Source organism: Typopeltis vanoorti, chromosome 13 (assembly GCF_054136105.1).
Source record: "Typopeltis vanoorti isolate ZY-2024b chromosome 13, IOZ_Tvanoo_1.0, whole genome shotgun sequence".
Lineage (NCBI taxonomy): Eukaryota > Metazoa > Arthropoda > Arachnida > Uropygi > Thelyphonidae > Typopeltis > Typopeltis vanoorti.
In genome coordinates this window covers 102,896,614-102,917,800 of record NC_143561.1, presented here as the reverse complement: position 1 = coordinate 102,917,800, position 21,187 = coordinate 102,896,614, and the positions used below count along the sequence as shown (strand labels likewise).

Genomic DNA, 21,187 nt, shown 5'->3' with positions numbered 1-21,187 from the left:
AACTCTAGTTTCCCTGAATCTGCACATCCACTTTCACTTCATTCAACAACACTTTTTCCAGTCTTCGCACACCAAATCCATTCAGATACAAACCATCCATCTTATATAAATCCTTTTGCCCGTCAAACTCACTCCACACTTCCACAACCTCCACACCACTCCTCCTGCATAACCTGTGCATAGAGTCATTTGCAATTATGGCCCTCCTTCTCAACTCTCTGTCATACCACTGCAACAGACTCACTATCTTAACTCTCTCACTCTTTTCTTCTTCTCCTCCTGCAGCTTCTTCCACTTAAGTGGGGTCGCTATTGATGACGAGTCTCCTCAAGTCCTCTCCTTCCAGCTCCCTCCATCTCTTCTTTTGCCGCCCACGCTTCCTCCTTCCTTGCACATCCATCTGCATGTCCCTTCTTCCCACGGATTCGTCCTCCCTCTTCATCACATGATCAAACCATCTCAACCTTGCCTTCTGAATCTTCGCTCCTAAGTTCGTAACTTTCACCGTTCCCCCTCACATAGTCATTTCTCGGACGATCCTTCCACCTAAGCATTCTCATCTCTGCTACTTCCATCCTACTGATGTTATTTTTCCTCAGGGCCACAGTTTCTTTTCACTCTTTTCTTTTGCTACCTCTAGTAATTCCTTCAAGTGCTCTCTCATAGCAATTTGATTATGAAGACTAATTAAGGGGTGTTTATAGACCACTATCATATCTCCTCTCTTTCTCCAAAAAAAAAAAAAGGGGGGGGGGTGGATTGATAGAGGTCTAGAAACTTCTGGTATAGGTTATTGATTGATGAAATTTTTCGTTATATGAAAGGTGGGATGAGGATAACGGATATCCATGGAAATTTGTGTGTGATTAAGAAAGGGAATGAGCTAGATTTTTCTCTTGCAGAGAAAAATCCAGCGTAGAGTTTAGCATAAGGTATGATAGCTGGTATGGCATCCTTCGATGTGCCCTTGACTCCCTGGAAGGCTCGAATAATAATAATTCTACTTTGATTTGCATATAAAAGAATTATTGGCAGTTGTTCAAATTGAGATGAGATACCATCTCCAGCAGCCAGTTTAGATACATTCCCACTTAATTTTCTTATTTTTGAAAAGTTTAAAATTGACCAATCAACTATAGGCTTTTTTTAGTTACTTGAAGGTTCCATATTTTCCTCAGCCTTGTTTTTAAAATTTGATTTGTTCTTATATTCTACATGCATATGTAGAACATAAGTGTTAGTCAATTTTATTTGCATAATGCTGACTCTGTTGTATGTCATAAATAGTTTTTTTGTATGTTTTACCTTACTTATTGCATCTATTGGGAATGCTGATCATTACAAACACTTGTTTTGCTGATTATCACTGAGTTTGTTGTAATGGAATACCACAATTGAGAAGATAAAATATGCACACACCATTTTATCTTTGGAGAGTGCTCAGATGAAGTAACCAGTTGATCACAACACAGTAACTTAAAATGGATGCACAATTGACAGCAGTAATTAGCTTTTTTTCTTACTCATTTATAGAACATACAGAATGTGAACCATTAATAGAGTTTGTTAAAACTTGGGAAGAAGTATTCATTTTCCCAAAATATTTCTTTATATTGATTCTAACCTACATATTTTTTTTTTATTATTGTTTTCTTAGTTGCTGCTGTATCATATGACATCACAGGTCCATCCAACAATGTTTTAGAGCCCATCAGAATTCAGTAACTAACTAATGTAGTTATGTCTAGACCTAAGGGTTTTATTTTGAGAGTTTTTATGATGCTGAATGTTTTCAACAGTTGTTTAAATTACAGAGAAGAAATTGTTTGCTTTTTTTTTCTCATTAAAGTGATTCAAGACATAAGTGGTAAAAGTGAAAATGTACTGAAAAATGGTTATTATTAGTTCAAAAAAAAATAATAAAAGAGAACACATGAGCAAAAGTACTGAAACCCTGGGATACTCTGAATTAGGAGATATTGAATGTGGTCTTATTTTCATGCTGCAAGATAAATACCAGTGAAATAAGGGAATGTGATACAAAATAATTCCAAACCTGGAGAATATCTTTCAGAACCATCAAAGAAACACTGCTGTAACAAAAAAAGGTTCTAGTATCCAGATTGGACAAATTATTCTTTTGCTCACAAAAAAGCAAAGATAGTAGCACTGAATGTTTTGCTCTGAAATTGTACAATAGCTAACCAAGAATGGAGGAAAATTTCCCACTAAGATTTGGAAGAAAAGCAAGAAACAAGACAACTTTATCTCTAGGTAAATAATGCAATATAATGATCTAAATGCAAAATAAGTAGAAACAAAAGTTTAACCAATAGCTTTGGTATGAGAAAACAGAAAAATACTACTACTATTTCAACACAATTTAAGTTTCCTGCTTTTGTTATCCTACTGAAATAGTAGGGTAACAAATAGTCAGTATTAGATGCATTGATAATATGTTTACAACCACTATAAACAAGCAGAAATTATTGTGCACTATTGTATATGCCAGAGATTTCGATGAGAGCAACTAGTTATTGCTTGGTTGCTATGGGAAACAAAACCAAGGTTTAAGGCTAAGGATTTATGCTACAGTTATTGTTTATATGCACATGCTAAAACGTATTCAGTATAAACTTTGGCTGGCTGGATACTAATACTGTTATTGAGGCCAAGGATGCAAATTTTCCATTCAGTATGATACATTTTGTATTTGTATAAAGATTCCACACTCATGAAACAGCATGCTTTCCTGCTAAGTATTTACTGATACCACTTAGATCACAATATAAAGATGATTTCAGATTTTGGTTTGTTGACAAAAGTAGTTAAGAACATTAATAACTGGATTGAATATGAGAATTTATTACAGAGAATATTCTGACAGTTGCTGTTTGGTTGGAAAGGCCTGGATTATTCCTCATGTTCCATCTAGGATTCAAAAAAACTTTATATAAGGATTTTCCAACAGAAAGCAATTTAGCCAGTCTCATATGGGGGGAGGAGTAAACACACATAACTAAAGACATAATACATTGGTCTCACAATGCCCAGTTGCTTCAGCTACAGTTTCACCACTTTCTGCATTCTTTGCATGTCTTTCAATCAGAAGACTAAAAACAATAAATCAACAAACAGATGAAGAATAGAAATCCTTCTTACTTATAATGCCAGATAGAAAATCAAGCAAAACTGTATGATTATTGATCAGTGAAAGAAATAATGATCACAAAATTGCCTGGATGATAAAAACATTTACATTATGCATTGATAAGGAAGAAATTAAAAGGCATTTGCTGAATTTGTCTGGTAAGAATTCTGATAGATACATGAAATGATGTTCATCTAATGAACAAGCAAATGCTTGGTTGTGCTGTGTCTGAAGACATTTCTTGCACATTAATGATATTCACACAATAATAGCTCACATCAGATTCTGTGATATATTAATTTGTATGCATGCTAATATATAGTATGCCATTTTCATACATTGTAAGTCACATACAGTATGTGTGACTTACAATGATTTTTGTTATATTATTTTCACCTCCTGACATTCAGCTGTAAAGTCAAATGACAGCTACTCCATTCGCAGTATAATAGCATCTGCTGTGCACCTGTAAAGCCATCATGTTTGTTATTGCTTGGATGTCAGTCACTAAACACATGTTGGCTAGCATCTTATGGTGATTTCATTTGCATATAAAACTTTTCATTTGGGATTGTATTAGTGATATTATTATTCTGGATCCCCAAGGAGTCACAAAACTCATTGCAGGGGGCCCCGATCTTAGACAGCACAAAGTCTATCATACCACTCCTTAAGCCCATTCACCATCCTATCAGGCACTGTATTCCATGGTCCAGCTATCCTCCATGCAAAAAAGCCACGTCTCACCTTACTACCTGCCATCTCCTTTCACAACTTTTAGGAATGGCCTCTTATCCTTGTTCCCAGTGTCAATCTTGCAAATATCTCCCAACAGTTTAAAATGTCTGAATCATGTCATCCCTTTGTCTTTTATTCACCAAACTCTAGTTTGCATGCCATCGGTCTATCCTCATAACTAACATTGTAAAATCTTGATATCATTTTTGTTATCCACCCTCTGTATCCTCTCCAAATTAAATTTATCTTCAAATCCTGGTGTCCAGATCTGAGTATAATAATTCAGATATGGCCAAAGCAGGGCTTTATATAATGGAATCTACTGGCCTGAGTCCTTAGTACCACAACAGTCCTCTGGTTTGCCTTCACTACCTTTGCAATATGTCTCCTAAACTTCAAACGTTTATCAACTGTCACGTAAAAGAGAAACTTTTCTTGGATGCTGAGGGAACAATATTTGTAATATGCTTTTGATTTTAATATGAAAAATAAGACGATAGAGTTATGCTAAGAAGAGAACTTATTGTCTTGTCAAGAAATTTGAATTGTCAAAAGTGTGGTTGATTGAGCTGACTTCAAAGTCATTGGCTTTTGTGCTTAATACCTAACCTGTTATAGTAGAATAGGTAAAAATATGAAGATAATTGGCATGGTTCTTGGTTTTCACTTGTTGGTTGCTTTGAATGGCAGCAATATTATTCAAAATGGTTGAAGTTCTTTGCTCAAAAAACTTTGTCACATTATTGCCTCAGCCTGTCTATGTTTGAACTGCTTACACCACTGATCATTCTTATATATGAGATTATATCATTCTTATCATAAAAAGAGACTGCCATTTGTTGATAAAGGTTACTTGGTGTAGTATTCTGAGATCATAAAAATCACATAACACTCTGCTGTTCCTTTATCATGGATAGGAAAGATGCCATCTATGGAACATCATATCAACCATATGATGAAAGTCCCATGAAGGGAAAATACCAAAGCAACCAACAAGTTGCTTTGGTATTTGACTCCAGACAGAATAAAAGTGGGAGTGTTGCATCTCTCTCAAACTCCTAGAAGAGAAAATGGACCAATCATGATTGAGAGAAATTGAAGATCTCATTTTAGTTGTAATTGTAGTAGCACCATAGTATTTTAATACAAGAAATTCAACTATTAAATAAGGAGCCTGATAAATAGATAAGGTTTCATGTAATACATTTTATTAAGATCTAATTTTGCAGTAAATGGTTGTAAACTAGAAAACATTTAACTTGCCAGAGTTGTACATATTTTCCATCCATGCCACTCTGATAATCACGTGAAATACAACATTGAAGTATTCTTAATAATATTTTATGGAAGAGCCAAAGAAATAGCCTATATTAATATGATATATGCCAGCCTGGTTGGCCGAGTGATTAGTGTATCCGCTCTCCAGCCAAAAGGTTGCTGATTTGAATCCCACCGTGAGCATGGATGTTTGTGATTGTGAAAAATATTGGTAGTGGTGGACAGTAGATGGCGTTGGTGTAGACCAGGGGTCGCCAAAGTTATTTGCCCGTCGACCCCTTCAAGAGTTTCTTGACTTTTTATCGACCCCCTATATTTTACTATTACGTAATTATAATAGGACAAGCAAAAAAGATGCTTATGTGAGTTTTTAGATTGTTTATTTTATAGTTAGAGTGTTTATTGTATGTATAATATAGTATATATTATTATATTACTATTACTATCACTAGTAATATCACTGGTATTACTAGTGATATTAATAAACTACTGGTATTAATATCACTAGTATTACTACCAGCGCTGCTCAACTCTTCAATATAGAGAAGTTTAGTTTGTGAATGAATAACGATTGAATTATAATATGTATGTTGATGAATTTTAGAACATTAACGCTCACTTGTATGTCGATGCGCAAAAATGAGACTGGGATCGAATACTTGTATCAGTAAATAAGAACCACGCACGTGTTGCAATCTCACTCCCACTGTGCCGGCCGGCAGGAACCACCAACATCCGTTTATTGGTAAATACGTCATTTTGGCCTACTTGATTGGCCTCAGTAACTATTTTCATGACCTTACTCCATCTTACAGGTCCTATTCATGAACCTGTAAGATGGAGGTACTGATCCCACGATTCACTCTTAATTGCGTTGTCATTGCCTAAATGTCTTTTGTCATGGAGGTAATCCAAGTTAACTGGATTAAATATTACCCATACAATGATGTCTTATATTTTTCTGTTGACCCCTAACAATGTCATATCGACCCCTTTGGTGACCACTGGTGTAGACGATGCAGTTCACTGTAGTTGGTGGATTGAGTGGTGGAAACGGAGAGTTGGTTCCCTTCCTCAATGAGTCTGGGACTCCATGGAGATGTCAGTAGTAATAATAATAATATATTATTATTACTAATAAGAATAATAATAATAATAATAATGAGAAGTATTTTCCGATCTCTGGAATGTTGAATATTGAAGAAAGGTTGAGACGATGCAATGTGCAATCTAGTGGATAGGAAGAAGAGGGGTGATATGATAGACAAGTTAGTAAAGGGCTGTTATAGGCTTAATGTTGGAGAGGTTTTTTCTAAAATGGTGGGAGATTTTAGGAAAACAAGAGGTCATTCCTGGAAGCTATATAAGGAGGGTGTAAACAAGAGAGTGAGCAGCAGGTTTTTTGCATGGAGAATTGTGAATGCATTGTCTGAGAGTACACACTCTGCAGAGAATTTGATTTGTTTAAGGCACAGTATGATGAGCTGTGTATATGACAAAAGACAAAAGAGACCTCCTAGATGAGCCTGTGACTCCATGAGGTCTTAAGATGATAAAATAATAATCTATCTTAAGACTAAAGATTGTCTTATATTTTTGAGGAAGGGGGTTAGAACACATTTAGTGAAATATAAAGAAATTTATTAAATGCTCTAAGGTTGCTGTGAAAATTTTTCAGATTTCTGAAGGTAGAGAAAACTTTGCAATCTAATATCATCTTTGAACAAATAGCTATATTCCTTTTATATAATTCTTAAGCAGAGAAACATGATATAAACATAGTGATGGAACTTCAATGCAAAAGTGGGAAGAGGGGGTGATGGAGAAATTGTTGGCGAACATGGCTTAGGCACCAGAAATGACAGAGGAGATCGCCTAGTCCAGTTCTGTCAGGAAGAAGATCTTACAATAGCAAATACCTGGTTTAAACTTCCACCCAGAAGATTGTACACTTGGAAATCGCCTCAAGATAACCAACATAACATTGTCAGAAATCAAATTGATTATATACTGATAAATAAAAGATTCCACAGTAGTATAAAGAGTGCAAAGACTTATCCTGGAGCAGATATCTCATCAGACCACAATCCCATAGTTGCAGAAGTACGTCTTAGATTAAAATCAGCTAAAAAATCACAAAAGAAGAAAAAGAAAATTGATGTAGAAAAACTGAAAGACCTGAACATAAATAAAAGTGCCAAGACACAGCTTAACTTGCGATTACAACAGATTAACATAGAAGAAAATAAAACTGTGGAATCTCTTTGGAATAGCTTAAAGAATGCCATCGTAACAACAAGTATTGAAGAACTAGGTTATGTGAATAATATAAAACAACAGGAATGGATGACAGATGAGATTCTTTCTCTTATTGATACAAGAAGAATGTACAAAAACAAAGACCTTGCCAGGTATACAGAAACACATAACATCATCAAGAAAAAAATAAAAGAAGCCAAGGAAAATTGGATGAAAAATTTATGTACTGAAATTGAACTGCTTCAGAAGAAACGGGTTAATTTCAATCTGTATAAGAAAATCAACGAAATTTCTGGAAAACTGAGGAAAAAGCAAATAGTGTCTCTAAGAGATGAAAATGGAAAAATAGTTCTAGAAGAAGAGAATAAAGCACAGATTTGGATAAAATATGTAACAGAACTTTTCAATGATACTAGACAGAAGCCTATAAATATAAAAGATAATATTCGAGGACCAGCAATCATGAAATGCGAAATAGAGAATGCTATACGAACAAGTAAAACAGGAAAAGCCAGTGGACCAGATGGTGTGCAAACAGAATTTTTAAAACTAATAGAACCAGATAACATCAAACTTCTTGAAAAACTATTTAATAAAATATATGAAAGTGATGAATTTCCATCAGATTGGCTCAAATCTACATTTATCACTGTCCTAAAGAAACCCAAAGCGAATTCCTGTGGTGACTTCCGACTTATTAGTCTAATGAGCCAAACATTAAAAATATTTTTGAAAGTAATTCAGAATCGTATTTATAGAAAAAGTGAAGAAACTCTAAGTGAAACACAGTTCGGCTTTCGAAATGGTTTTGGTACTAGAGAGGCCCTTTTCTGTACCCAAATATTGATACAAAAATGCATAGAAAAACAGAAATCTGTGTTTATGTGTTTCATAGATTTTGAAAAAGCATTCGACAAAGTCAGACACACTAACTTAATAGAAGTCCTTCAACAAATAAGGCTAGACGAACAAGACATAAGACTAATAACAAATCTGTATTGGAATCAGTCGGCTACCGTTCAATTAGACAACATTACCACCAGTGATATTAACATCAAAAGAGGAGTGAGACAAGGATGTGTGCTCTCACCACTCCTGTTCAACATATATGCAGAGGTAATCTTTAAAAAAGCATTGGAAGAATGTTCAGAGGGAATCACAATAAATGGAAAGATTGTTAACAACCTTCGATATGCAGATGACACCGTGCTAATTGCAGATAATATTATGGATCTCGAAAAACTCAGTGACAGAGTATACATAGAAAGCCAAAGAATGGGAATAAATATAAACATCAACAAGACAAAATACGTGATCATCGGCAAACATCCAGCCTCATCAATGAAACTGACACTCAATGGGAAAAATATTGATCAAGTGTCAAGATATAAATATCTTGGTTGCTGGCTTAATGAACGGTGGGATCCAGAAATAGATATAAAGACAGTTGTACGGTAGTCCTTCATGAAAATGAGAACACTATTCTGCAATAAAGACCTAAACATGGAAGTCAGATGCCGAATGCCGAAATGCTACGTGTGGTCTATTCTGCTCTATGGAGTTGAAACATGGACATTGAAGGCGACAACCATCAAGAAATTGAAGCCTTTGAGATGTGGCTATACAGAAGAATGCTAAAGATATCATGGACAGAAAAATTACCAATGAAGATGTCTTAAAATCCATTGGCAAAGCTAAACATCTTGTACAAATAATCAAGAAACGAAAAACATCATAACTTGGCCACATCATGAGAAACAGCAAATACCAACTTCTACAAACTATTTTGATAGGAAGAATTGGTGGCAAAGGAACTAGAGGAAGAAAAGAATATCATGGTTTGACAACATCAAGACGTGGACAGGAAAGAGCAGTGCACAACTGCTCAGATTAGCACAAGAGCGCAATTTGTTCGCCAAGATGGTCACTGACCTTCGATAGAAGATAGCACAATAATAATAAGAAGAAGCAGAGTTGTATTCTTGTTTTCTTTTTTGTCTTCTTCTTCTTGCAACTTAATTCTCAAGGTTTTTTACTAGAACTTGCATATTCTGTGTAGAAAGTATCATATACATATCTATAAAAGACCTTCAAGGTAGCTCTTGTTGTATAGAGCCATGCTTATTGGATCTTTCAGTATATTAGTATTCATTAGATAATGGAGACTGATTTTTCTAAAATTGCTGTAGAAGAACCTAAGGAGACAGTGGCCACGTGTAGCCCCTTGAGTGACCATAAGATTTATGATATCCGTGAGATCTTGATGTTGTGGTTTGCTGTATGAGAGGCATAAAAATGCACCCATGATCTAAAACAAACCTCCACTGAAGGTTACCCCATTAAAGAGAATGAGTGCTGCAGGGGAGACAGTTGAATAAAGGGTTACCACTTCCTTCAGGTGCCAGGTGAGAGTACAGTGACAGATTCCATTTCCAAGTGGAGACAGATCTTGATTCTTCATCTTTATTTTGGTTGCAACACACTCCTATCCACACACACTGAGTTGCCAGTTGGGGTGGGGGGGGTAGTTTAATGCAGTACCACAATTACCAGCTTCCTTCAGGTGGGCAAATTCAGAACACTGAGCAGAAATCACACTGATCAATATGTTTGCATCAAGTTAATGATAACCTTGCTAATCACCATGTTTTGTTTTAAATAAACAGTTTGGATGGGCCGACAGTCATGATGCAGCTCAAGAATTCTGTAAGAGAATCTTGATTCTGGTTCAGACTTACCAGACAAGAGTGCTGTGCCCACTTATTACATCTTTGGAGAATTTCACTTATTACATCTTGTTTACTTCATTTGTCTGCATTACCCAACTAGAGTGCTGTCCATCTTAGAAGCCTGTTGCAGATCTGAGTATGGACTAGCATAAAATCACAATCTCTCTCTCTCTCTGTAGATTTTCAACATGTACAGACACTATGAGGAGATGTAGTACAACTGTTTTGCTAAGGATAACATCTTTCTTATTATCTGCCAGCATATTTGCTACCTTCTTCACCTGTTTTTTGTGATTTACTTATTAATTAACACAAGTTACTCCTGAATTCAAAGTAACTTGTGCTCTGAAGACTCGTGTTAGAAATCCAGTGAAATATTAGTTACTCAATAAATTATTCATTTAATATTTATTTTTGGTGTTCTTTATAATGCAAAGCAGAGTCATAAATAACAACACATAAGTCCATTGCATTTACAGATTCTGCACAATGATGTTATCACATGTAAAACATGTAAGTGAAAAGTAAAATTGGCAAGATAGCTGAATAGGCTTATCTTCCTTAGATAATTCCAGAATCATATACCATTTTCATCTTTTTGAAATATAAACAGAACTTTTTTTGCTAAGATATACATATCTCTACATGGGTGAGTTTAGCATTAATACAGGAACAAACTGGCAGCATCGGCATAGAGCTTTCTAAAAGCAGTGCAGCTATCACTTCATTATAAGAACTGATTCAGAACTGGGGGTGCTTAAGGATCGAAGCTGTATAACTCAGAGGAGACTTCCACAAAGCATTTAAAGGAATGCAGAGACCTGACCAGGGCTTCTGACCTAATGTCCAATCTTCACCTTCTTATGGTGCACCCTGTTAGGTATCTACCTACCCAACAGGGTGCACCATACTAACTGAACTGAACAAACTAATCCTGAACAACAGTGCTATACAAACAAAATCATCGACATAGCCAAAGTAGTTCAAGGAGCACATGGAAACATCTAAGACTCTTCAAAAGACAACAACAAACGAGGATTGGTTGGCAACTTGGGATTTAGCCAATCAAATTGTATTCTTATTGGCTTAAACCACAATGTAAAACGATGGTACAACATGACAGAATTTTACGAAGACTGGGGTGTTGCCTGGTTAAACAAGGCCCCCCCCTTTGTTTTTACCAGGGAACCAGGGTGCTGTCAACATAAGAAGCCTGAATGGCAAAGAAATGGAACTAGCAGAAGAACTGGATAAGTACCAGATCAACAAAAGGGGCGGGGAAAACTGAAACAGACAAAAACTGGTGAGATCTTTCTAAGCAATAAATACAAAATGTTATATTCAGACAATAACTATCAGAGAAAAGAAAGAGTAGCTATAGTATTCAACACTAAATACGAAGCTAATCTTCTTGAATGGCAGGCAATATCAAGTAGAGTGATGTGGGCAAATATCAGAATGAGAAACTGGACAATGAGACTTATTTGTGCCTATGCTCCCACAGAAGGTTCTACTAAGGTTGAAGTGGAGAATTTTTTTGAGCTATAGAGAAAGACTGACACAATGAAAAAGGAAAAGTTGGTCCTTGGAGATCTAAATAGCAGAGTAGGAAATTATTGTCAGATATACAAAAATATTTTGGGACAATTTGGAGAAAAGAGCAGAATTAATAATAATGGCAAATACCTGTTGGATTTCTGTTCAGGACATGGACTGGTTATTACTAACACCATGTTCCAACATAAAAATGTGCACAAATTCACATGGAGAGAAGAGGCAAGGAATAAGAAAAGTCTTTGACTATTACTAAATATATGAAGATCCAAAGGCTTCAATTTAGCGACATAAAATTATTTTAAATTACATCCAATATGGGATGTAATGTCCCTTAATTTAAAATATACGTCGCCGAATTGAAGCCTTTGGCTCTTCATATATTTAGTAATTTATTAAGACACCTTCTTGGCAATTCTTATAGTAGGGTATGTAAGCTCTGTTTGCTACAAACTTAATATTATCTAGGTCTAGCTACTCACTGATGAGACCTCAATAAAGGTTGAAACCGGTCTGGGTAGTGACCTTCTCTCATAATGTAGAACAGTAATATAGCTCCTATGAGCTGGGTTTCACATTATGGGTAAATACCAAGAATAGTGATCGGAGCTTGCTCCACCCTTACTATGAGTTGCCTCAGTGTTGCACTACCAAATGGGTTATGTGTTGCACTATCCAGGTATTTACTTAAGCTTGGACTCACCGAACTTTATATAGTTTCTATATTCGGCATGAAACTCTTGGAGTTTCTGTTGTGAAACTCCAAGTTTCATTGTTTCGGCTGTGAAACAATATGGGATGTAATATCCCTTAATTTAAAATAGTCTTTGACTATGTTATTGTTGAAAGTGATGATTTCTCACTAGTGCAGGACTCTAGAGTGTACAGAGAATTTGAAATTGGAAGTGATCACCATTAGTCATGAGCAGAATAAAACTTGAATTTCATATCGAAAGAAGAACATGTAAGAGAGTTTTAAAGCAAATGAAAGTTGATCAGCTCTCAGGTGTGAACTGTAGACTAAAACACACAAACATTATTCAAGAAAAAATGAAAGAGTTTGAGAACCAGAATCCAACCTTGGAGATTTGGTGGCATGCCCTGAAGAAAACATTGATTCATTCAGCCAGAGAGGTATGTGGATCTCAGAGCTGGGTTAGAAATAAAACACTTGACCAAAGACTAGTGACTACAGATATGAGAGTCCTGAGAAAGATTATGGGTGTGAACAGATGGTAACAATGGCAATATCTTATTAAAAATGAGGATATTAGGAAAGAACTTGACATTGTTAGCATCCAGGAATGTGTTACCAGAGCTAATCTTAGGTGGTATGGTCACTTAAACAGAATGGGAGAGGAAAGATTAGCAAAACAAGTTGGCAGAAAAAAGACCCAGAGGAAGACCAAGATATAGATGGACTGATACAGTAAAATTTGCCTTAGAGAACAGAAATATAAAATCTGATAATGTTGGAGTATTGACAGATAGCAGATTGATTTGGAGGGGAAATTGTTGATAGGGAAGTTAGTAATGATGTAAATTTTCATGTGGTACTATCCTAGTATCCTGTACACCCCTTGAGGATACATGTCAGGAATTTGATGATGATGATGACCCAGAACTGTGGTCTCTCTAATATATCTGCAACTGCTAAAGAATTTGAAAATGTCAGTAACTGCCACATGAAAAACTTGGAGGCTCATTAACAGCAAAAAACATGAGGGCTACAACTGTGGCAAGATAACATAATAGTGAATTTATTTTCACAGTCCGCATTGCAAAAGATGCTGTCTACACCTCTTCGAGTCATAATTTTGTCATTGCTTCTAGAATTTTGTATTCTGTCATTATTCTATTCTGTCAAAGTGCCTTCCAGGGTACTGCATAAAAACTAAGTTAATTCAAATAATTGATTTAAATATGGTCTTAGAATGACTGTCTCCTAGATCTTTGGCAAATTAATGCAGACAGCTGATGCTAATTCCAAAAATTCTCTCAGATCTATAGCAACTCTACAACACAGGTGTCCTCTTCCATTTCATCCAAGTGAAAATGCATCCAGTGCATGGTCTGCTGATCCTGACTTATGATACAGGTGTTCATGAATGTAGTTTATATGTTCTTAAAGAAGGATGTTGGTTTGTCCAAATTCATCATTTACAATTTGAATTATCTCTGCAACAATCTGAGGATGATGGTTAAAAATCCAGCAAAATACTAGTAATTCAATAAATGTTTTTTTGTTCCTGTTTATTTTATTATCATGAAGCACTGTTTTGAATTACAGATGCTTATCTTTGGAGAATATGTATCTTGCTTTATATTAACACTGATAATAACATGAATAAAATGTCATATTCGGTTTTCCTCAGTTATTTCATTTTTAAATGCTAGTTTAAATTCTAAAGTTCCCAGTTATCTGGAGATTTACAAATTTAATAATTCTTTGGCCATAGCATGATTTGTAATCCATCACATTTTGTCATTAGCATCATCATTTTCCACAATATAAAAAATGTGCTGCAACTTTAAAACAGGAGGAAGGTTCAGAAGAACAACTTAGTCAAATTCGAGCAGCAAATTAAATGATTTAAATGTAGAAGAAAACAAAGAAATTGAGAAAATGTTGTGATTATCAAATTTTTGCATCAAAGCAAACATTTGAAAGTTTACAATCACTGGGACATTTTATTAACATGTGAAAGTCGCATTAGTAATAGTATTTAGTATTATGTGTGCTCAAATTAAAATTCTTGATTACTCTGTAAGGTATTTTTTTCTTGACTATTATGTATATTAACTATTACACATTTTTTTACTACTTACCAACTGTCCAAGTACCTTGCAAAGATTTTACAACAACACATTCACGCCTCAGATACTTATATTAAAACTCACAACATTTTATAGATAAATTAAAAAACATCCCTATCTATGAAGATGATATACTAGCAAGCCTGGACATTACATCTCTGTTTAAAAACATTCCATTGGTTGAAGTCATCAACATCTTAGATAACTTGTTCCCAAGAAACATCACTACCTTGTTCAATCACTGTTTAACTTCTAACTATTTTATTTGGCAAAAAAACTGTCTACAAACAACTCACTGGATTAGCCATGGGTAGCCCCTTCTCTCCTCATTGTGCTGACTTATTCATGGAAGATCTAGAGGATAAAATCTTATCCCAGTTCATTCAAAACCGAAAATTTGGTACAGATATGTTGATGATATCTTTCTCATTTGGGATCATACAAAACTAATGGATTACCTCAACCAAATCAATAGTTTCCACCATACCATCAAATTCACATTAGAAATTGAAAAAGATAGAAAACTGCCATTCCTAGACATCCTAATAAAGAAACAAACCAATAATAGTTAAACAAGGCCCCCGTTGTTTTTGCCAGGGAACCAGGACAAACAGCAAAAAGTCAGCTACTGGAACAAATCTGAAAACACACCCCAACTCAGCATCACCAGAGTTAAAGATCAGTACTATCAATATAAGAAGCCTGAATGGTAAAGAAGTGGAACTAGCTGAGTAATTAGATAAGTACCAGATCGACATAATAGGGGTGACGGAAACAAAAAAGACAAAAACTGGTGGGATCTTTCTAAGCAATAAGTACAAAATGTTATATTCAGGCAATGACAATCAAGGAAAAGGAGTAGCCACATTATTCAACACAAAATACGAGGCTCATCTTCTTGAATGGCAGGCAGTGTCAAGTAGAGTGATTTGGGCAAATATCAGAATGGGGAATTGGACAATGAGACTTATTTGTGCCTATGGTCCCACAGAAGGTTCTACTAAGGTAGAAGTGGAGGAATTTTTTGAGGCTTTAGAAAAAGCAACTGCCACAATGAAAAAGGAAAAGTTGGTCCTTGTTGGGGATCTAAATAGCAGATTAGAAAATGATTGTGAGACATACAAAAATATTTTGGGGAAAATTTGGAGAAAAGAGCAAAGCTAATAATAATGGCAAATATCTGTTGGATTTCTGCTCAGGACATCGACTGGTTATTACTAACACCATGTTCCAACATAAAAATGTGCACAAATTCACATGGAGAGAAGAGGCTAGGAATAAGAAAAGTCTCATTGACTATGTTATTGTTTTCTCCCTGGTGCTGGACACCAGAGTGTACAGAGGATTTGAAATCGGAAGTGATCACTATTTTGTCTTGAGCAGGATAAAATTGAATTTCATATTGAAAAGAATAACATGTAAGAAAGTGTTGAAGCAAATAAAAGTTGAGCAGCTCTCGGATGTGAACTGTAGACTAAAATACACAAAGATTATTGAAGAAAAAATGAAAGAGTTTGAGAACAGGAATCAGACCTTGGAGATTCAGTGGCAAGCCTTGAAGAAAGCCCTGATTGACTCAGCTAGAGAGGCATGTGGTGAAGTTGTCTGCAAGGATAGAAAAATTAGAACTCCATGGTGGACACAGGAAGTTAAAGAGGCAGTGAAGGAAAAGAAGAAAGCATACCAAAGTTCCTGGCAAATAAGTCAGCTTGTGCTCTTAGAGAATACAGAGACAAATGCAAGAATGCTAAACACTGTGTAAAACTAGCTAACAAAAGTCATGGGAGGACTTTGGCAAGAATATAGAAAATAAATATCAAGAAGGTGGCAAAATATTCTGGAGGTTGTTGAAGAAGCTTAGGAATGGAGGAAAGAGTGCTGTAAAAGGAGTTAGACGTGATAAAGGTGACATGAAAACGGAAGAAAAGGATATCCTTGAAGTATGGAGTAATTACTTTGAAAAACTGCTAAATGAAAGAAGCAGTGATGACAACACTGTGGTAAAAAACACTGAACAGACATGCAGTCAGGAATACATATCCATACTTGAAGTAGAAAAAGCCATCAAAGGCTTGAAATGTGGAAAGGCAGCAGGAGTGGATGATATTCGACCAGAAATGCTGAAGTATGGTGGTATAAAAGTCTTACAGTGGCTGCACTGCATAGTTCAGAATGCCTGGACAGAGGGACGAATTCCCGATGATTGGAGTAGAGCTCTCATAGTACCCATATATAAAAAGGGTAATAAAACTGAATGTGAGAATTACAGAGGTATTTCCCTACTGAGTGTTCCTGGCAAGATCTATGCAAGTATAATTGAGAAACGATTGAGAAGAATTGTGGAAGAAAAACTTGGTGAAGAACAAGCTGGATTCAGGCCAAATAGAGGCTGTTAGGATCAGATCTTCACTTTACGACAACTAGTCGAGAAAGCATGGTAATATAACAAAGATCTGTATTTAAGTTTTGTCGATTTGGAAAAAGCATATGACAAGGTGCCAAGAGAGAAGCTATTCAGTACGCTAAAGTTATATGGTGTCAATGGGGCATTATATCGAGCAATACTTAGTCTTTATTTGAGTTGTAAGTCGACAGTTAGAATTGAAGGAAGTACAGGAAGATGGTTTAATGTTAAATCTGGTGTGAGACAAGGATGTACATTATCCCCTCTGTTATTCATTATCTATATGGATCACATTATGAACTTAGTCTTTATTTGAGTTGTAAGTCGACAGAATTGAAGGAAGTACAGGAAGATGGTTTAATGTTAAATCTGGTGTGGGACAAGGATGTACATTATCCCCTCTGTTATTCATTATCTATATGGATCACATTATGAAGGAAAGTGGTATTAAACAGGATATCAAAATTGGAGATGTTAATGTCAGCTCTTTGCTTTATGCGGATGATGTTATACTTCTAAATAAATCTGCTAAAAGTCTGCAAGATTCTCTGACTAAATTGAATAACTGTTGTAATTGATATGGTATGAAGATCAGCAATAAAAAGACAAAGACAATGAAAATAGGCAGAATCATTGAAAATGTCAAACTGTGTTGTGAATGGAGAACCTGTGGAACAAGTAAAACATTTCAGCTACTTTGGCACGATTTTTAGTGAAGATGGTAAATTGAATATAGAAATAGACAACAGAATCAACAAAGCTGGTATGGTGGGAAGTCAATTGAATAAATTCATATTAAATAAGAGAGAAATTAGTCGGAACACTAAATTAGCTGTATACAAGACAGTGTTCAAACCAGTTTTAACTTATGGATCTGAGAGCTGGTCAGAAGTAAAACACTTGACCAAAGACTAGAGACTGCAGAATTGAGAGTCCTGAGAAAGATTAGTGGCGTGAACAGATTGCATCAATGGCAATATCATATTAAAAACGAGGATATTAGGAAAGAATTTGACATTGTCAGCATCCAGGAATGCATTATCAGAGCGAATCTCAGGTGGTATGGTCACTTAAATAGAATGGGAGAGAAAAGATTAGCAAAACAAGCATTCTCTGCCAGGTTGACAGGAAAACGACCCAGAGGAAGACCAAGATATAGGTGGATTGATACGGTACAAAGTGCCTTAGACGATAGAAATATAAGATCTGATAATGTTGAAGTGTTGACAAGTAACAGACTGATTTGGAGGTAAATTGTAGATAGGAAGTTAGTAATGATGTAATTTTTTCATGTAGTACTATCATATCCTGTACACCCATTGAGGGTACATGGCAGGAAAATGATGATTAAATGATGATGATGATGATGACCAATAATAGTATCAACCTATCTGTGTATAGAAAACCTACAAAATACTGGACGTTACCTCCATTTCAACTCGTCTCATCATATATCTCAGAAACTTAGCATTATCCATATGCTCAAGAAAAGAGCTATACAATACACAACAGACCAAGATGACCTAAAAGCGAAATTAAGTACGATATCCAGAGAGCTATCTTTAAATGGTTATCCAAAAAGACTCTACAACAAAATTCTCTTAACTAATATACCACATAGACAACGTGATGATGTCCAATGCATCAGTACTCTTACTATTCCGTTTGTCAGCAGCATTTCCAAAAAATTGGCTAACCTTCTAAAACCACATAATATCAGAGTAGCATTCAAGCCAGTCAACACTATTCAGAAATTTTTAAGATCACCAAAAGACCCTCATCCTTTCTACAAGTACTCTGGAGTATATAATATACCTTGCTCATGTGGTATTAGTTACGTAGGACCTCTAGAAGCTTCGAAGCGGGGTATGTCAGAAACAACAGACAAGACATTTCAGGCCTTTCTTGCCACTTTGCCTCTACCAACCATCACATTGAGTGGGATAAGAGCCTTATGCCCTATATAGAAGATAATTACCATTCAAGAACCTTCAAGGAAGCAGCTACAGTTGCCTGCACAACTGAAAATCTAAACAAGAATCAAGGTCTAACCTTACCAGAAATTTGGAAAGCTTTAATTAGATCATTAAACATCAAAGAAATGAACTTTCGTGACAATTACATCATGAGTCATAACAAATAAATCACATTCCGAGACACGCGCATTGTCTCGCACAATACTAATTTTTGTATGAATTAGAACCATCAGTTATAACCTAGTCTGTTACCTTCATATAGCTTACTAATTTTGTATCCCCTGAAGATGCCGATAGAAAAATTGGCGAAACATGTAGGAGGATAAATTTAAAGCAATCTTGATTACTCTTTTTTACTATATTAAGCAAATAAAATTTATATTCAACAGTTTGCAGTGAACACAAAGCAGAATATCTTTGATTTAAATTATAGTCATTAAGTGAAATTATTTAATAAAAATTAATTCCTTGCAGAGGAGGAGATGATTTATTTTATTTATTATTATTTTTTTATAGATTTTGATTTGTTTTCCATATTGCAGTCATCAGATACTGACCGCCAGGTATGATGCTATGTATTTTTATTCTTGTTATAATTTTGAATATAATTTATGATACAATAGTATTACATGCTGTCAGCTATCCTACCACAGAAATCCTAAAATCCATGAAAAATATTGATACTGTTAAAGATATCAGTCAGCAGTCTGGTTAGGCATGACCTGCTTCAGTGTTTTAGTTGCATAACTGGTTACTTGCTAGTTTGGGTCATCATTACCAGAAGTGTAATGATCATGATGATGTTAGCAAGGCTCAGTATTTGTGTTTACTATAATAACAACTGAAGAATTATAATCAAAAGAATCAACAATGAAAGCATGTAGTGACATGTGAATGAAGTAGAGTAGCCTCTAAACAGCTCTAAAATCCATATCTTAAAAAAAAAATTAATTACGGTGATCTGTGTGAAGAACAATTTCCCATGAAGATAACTTAAGCCCCTGAAATCTATTCAGATTGGGACATTGTAGCAAGGTTTCACTGTTACACATATACTTTCACAAAGCTTTTTTATACAACCATTCCATTAGAAGACAGCTTTTACGTATGCCTTTAGTCTGTTTCCATAGAAACAGACAAAAGCAAGTCCAGATTTTTCTAGCTCATGGAATTTAATATAGTCTAGATGTTCCTCATGAAGAATAGCTGCAGATCTGCCAGTTTGGTCAATGTGTGATAGGCCAAAAGACTTTTGCAGAGCCTAGAAAGGAAGTAACTTTATTAATCAGGTGAAAACCAACTCAGAGACCAGTGGACTTGAGTAATTTGTAGATTCGCTTGGTTAAGCTTTTCGTTTATGAAGAATTAGTCTTGAGAGACTGGCAAAAGCTTAGTGAAGCCATTTGACAAGAAGATGGTTTAGATAAAATGTATTTCTTGTTAGTAATGCCTCAGTAGAAAGCACAGTGATGAATGAGCTTGAATAAGAGTTTTAATGATGCCATATTTTTGACTTGTATGGTGACTATGAATAGAAAATCCAGTGTGGGTGTTCTTTCTAAAGAGAAAACTAAAGCTGGCAAAGAATAAACAGATATAGGAAGGAAATGCATTAGTCATTTTCAGTTTCTGAAATAAACTCTGTACAAGGATGAATGACACTGATCTTTCTAAGAAATCTTTAAATTCACTTAAATTTAAAGAGCCTATAGGCTTCATTTCAGCGATATAAACATTATTTAAATTAAGGGGATATTAAATCCCATATTGTTTTAAAACTGAATAAGAAACTCAAAGATTGGAATTGGAGAGTTTCATGCCGAATAGAATATAATAAACTATAAAAGTATCGGCAACTACTAGCATGAGCTAATGCAAGTAGTCCAAGTACGTAATACAAACAAGTACGTAGAAAAACCCGAGTTTGTACTACGTACTTGGACTACTTTCATTAGCTCACGCTAGTAGTCGCCGATACTTTTATAGTTTATTATACTATATTCGGCAGGAAACTCTCTGATTCCAATCTTTGATTTTCTTATTCGGTTTTAAAACAATGTGGTATTTAATATCCCCTTAATTTAAATAATGTTTATATCGTCAAAATGAAGCCTATTGGCCCTTTATATTCAAGTAACTTAATGGGTGCACCTTTTTGACAACTTGTATGGCAGAGTATATAAGTTCTTTTCGCTATACCCTTTGGTATTAATTTGGTCTAGCTACTCACTGATGAAGCCTCAATAAAGGCTGAAATCGGTCTGGGTAGTGACCTCCTGCC

The 21,187-nt window shown here is 35.3% G+C and overlaps 1 protein-coding gene across 5 annotated transcripts in view; it reads left to right on the top strand.

The window, feature by feature from the left end:
* The window catches only part of LOC150100425 (E3 SUMO-protein ligase PIAS2-like), a 380,802-nt gene that overhangs the window by 342,655 nt on the left and 16,960 nt on the right, over positions 1-21,187 (top strand). For all 5 annotated transcript variants that reach the window (XM_090403234.1, XM_090403237.1, XM_090403233.1 and 2 more), the window contains one exon: positions 19,423-19,469. In XM_090403234.1, the coding sequence (XP_090259360.1) occupies positions 19,423-19,469 (47 nt within the window). The remainder of the gene's footprint in view (positions 1-19,422; positions 19,470-21,187) is intronic.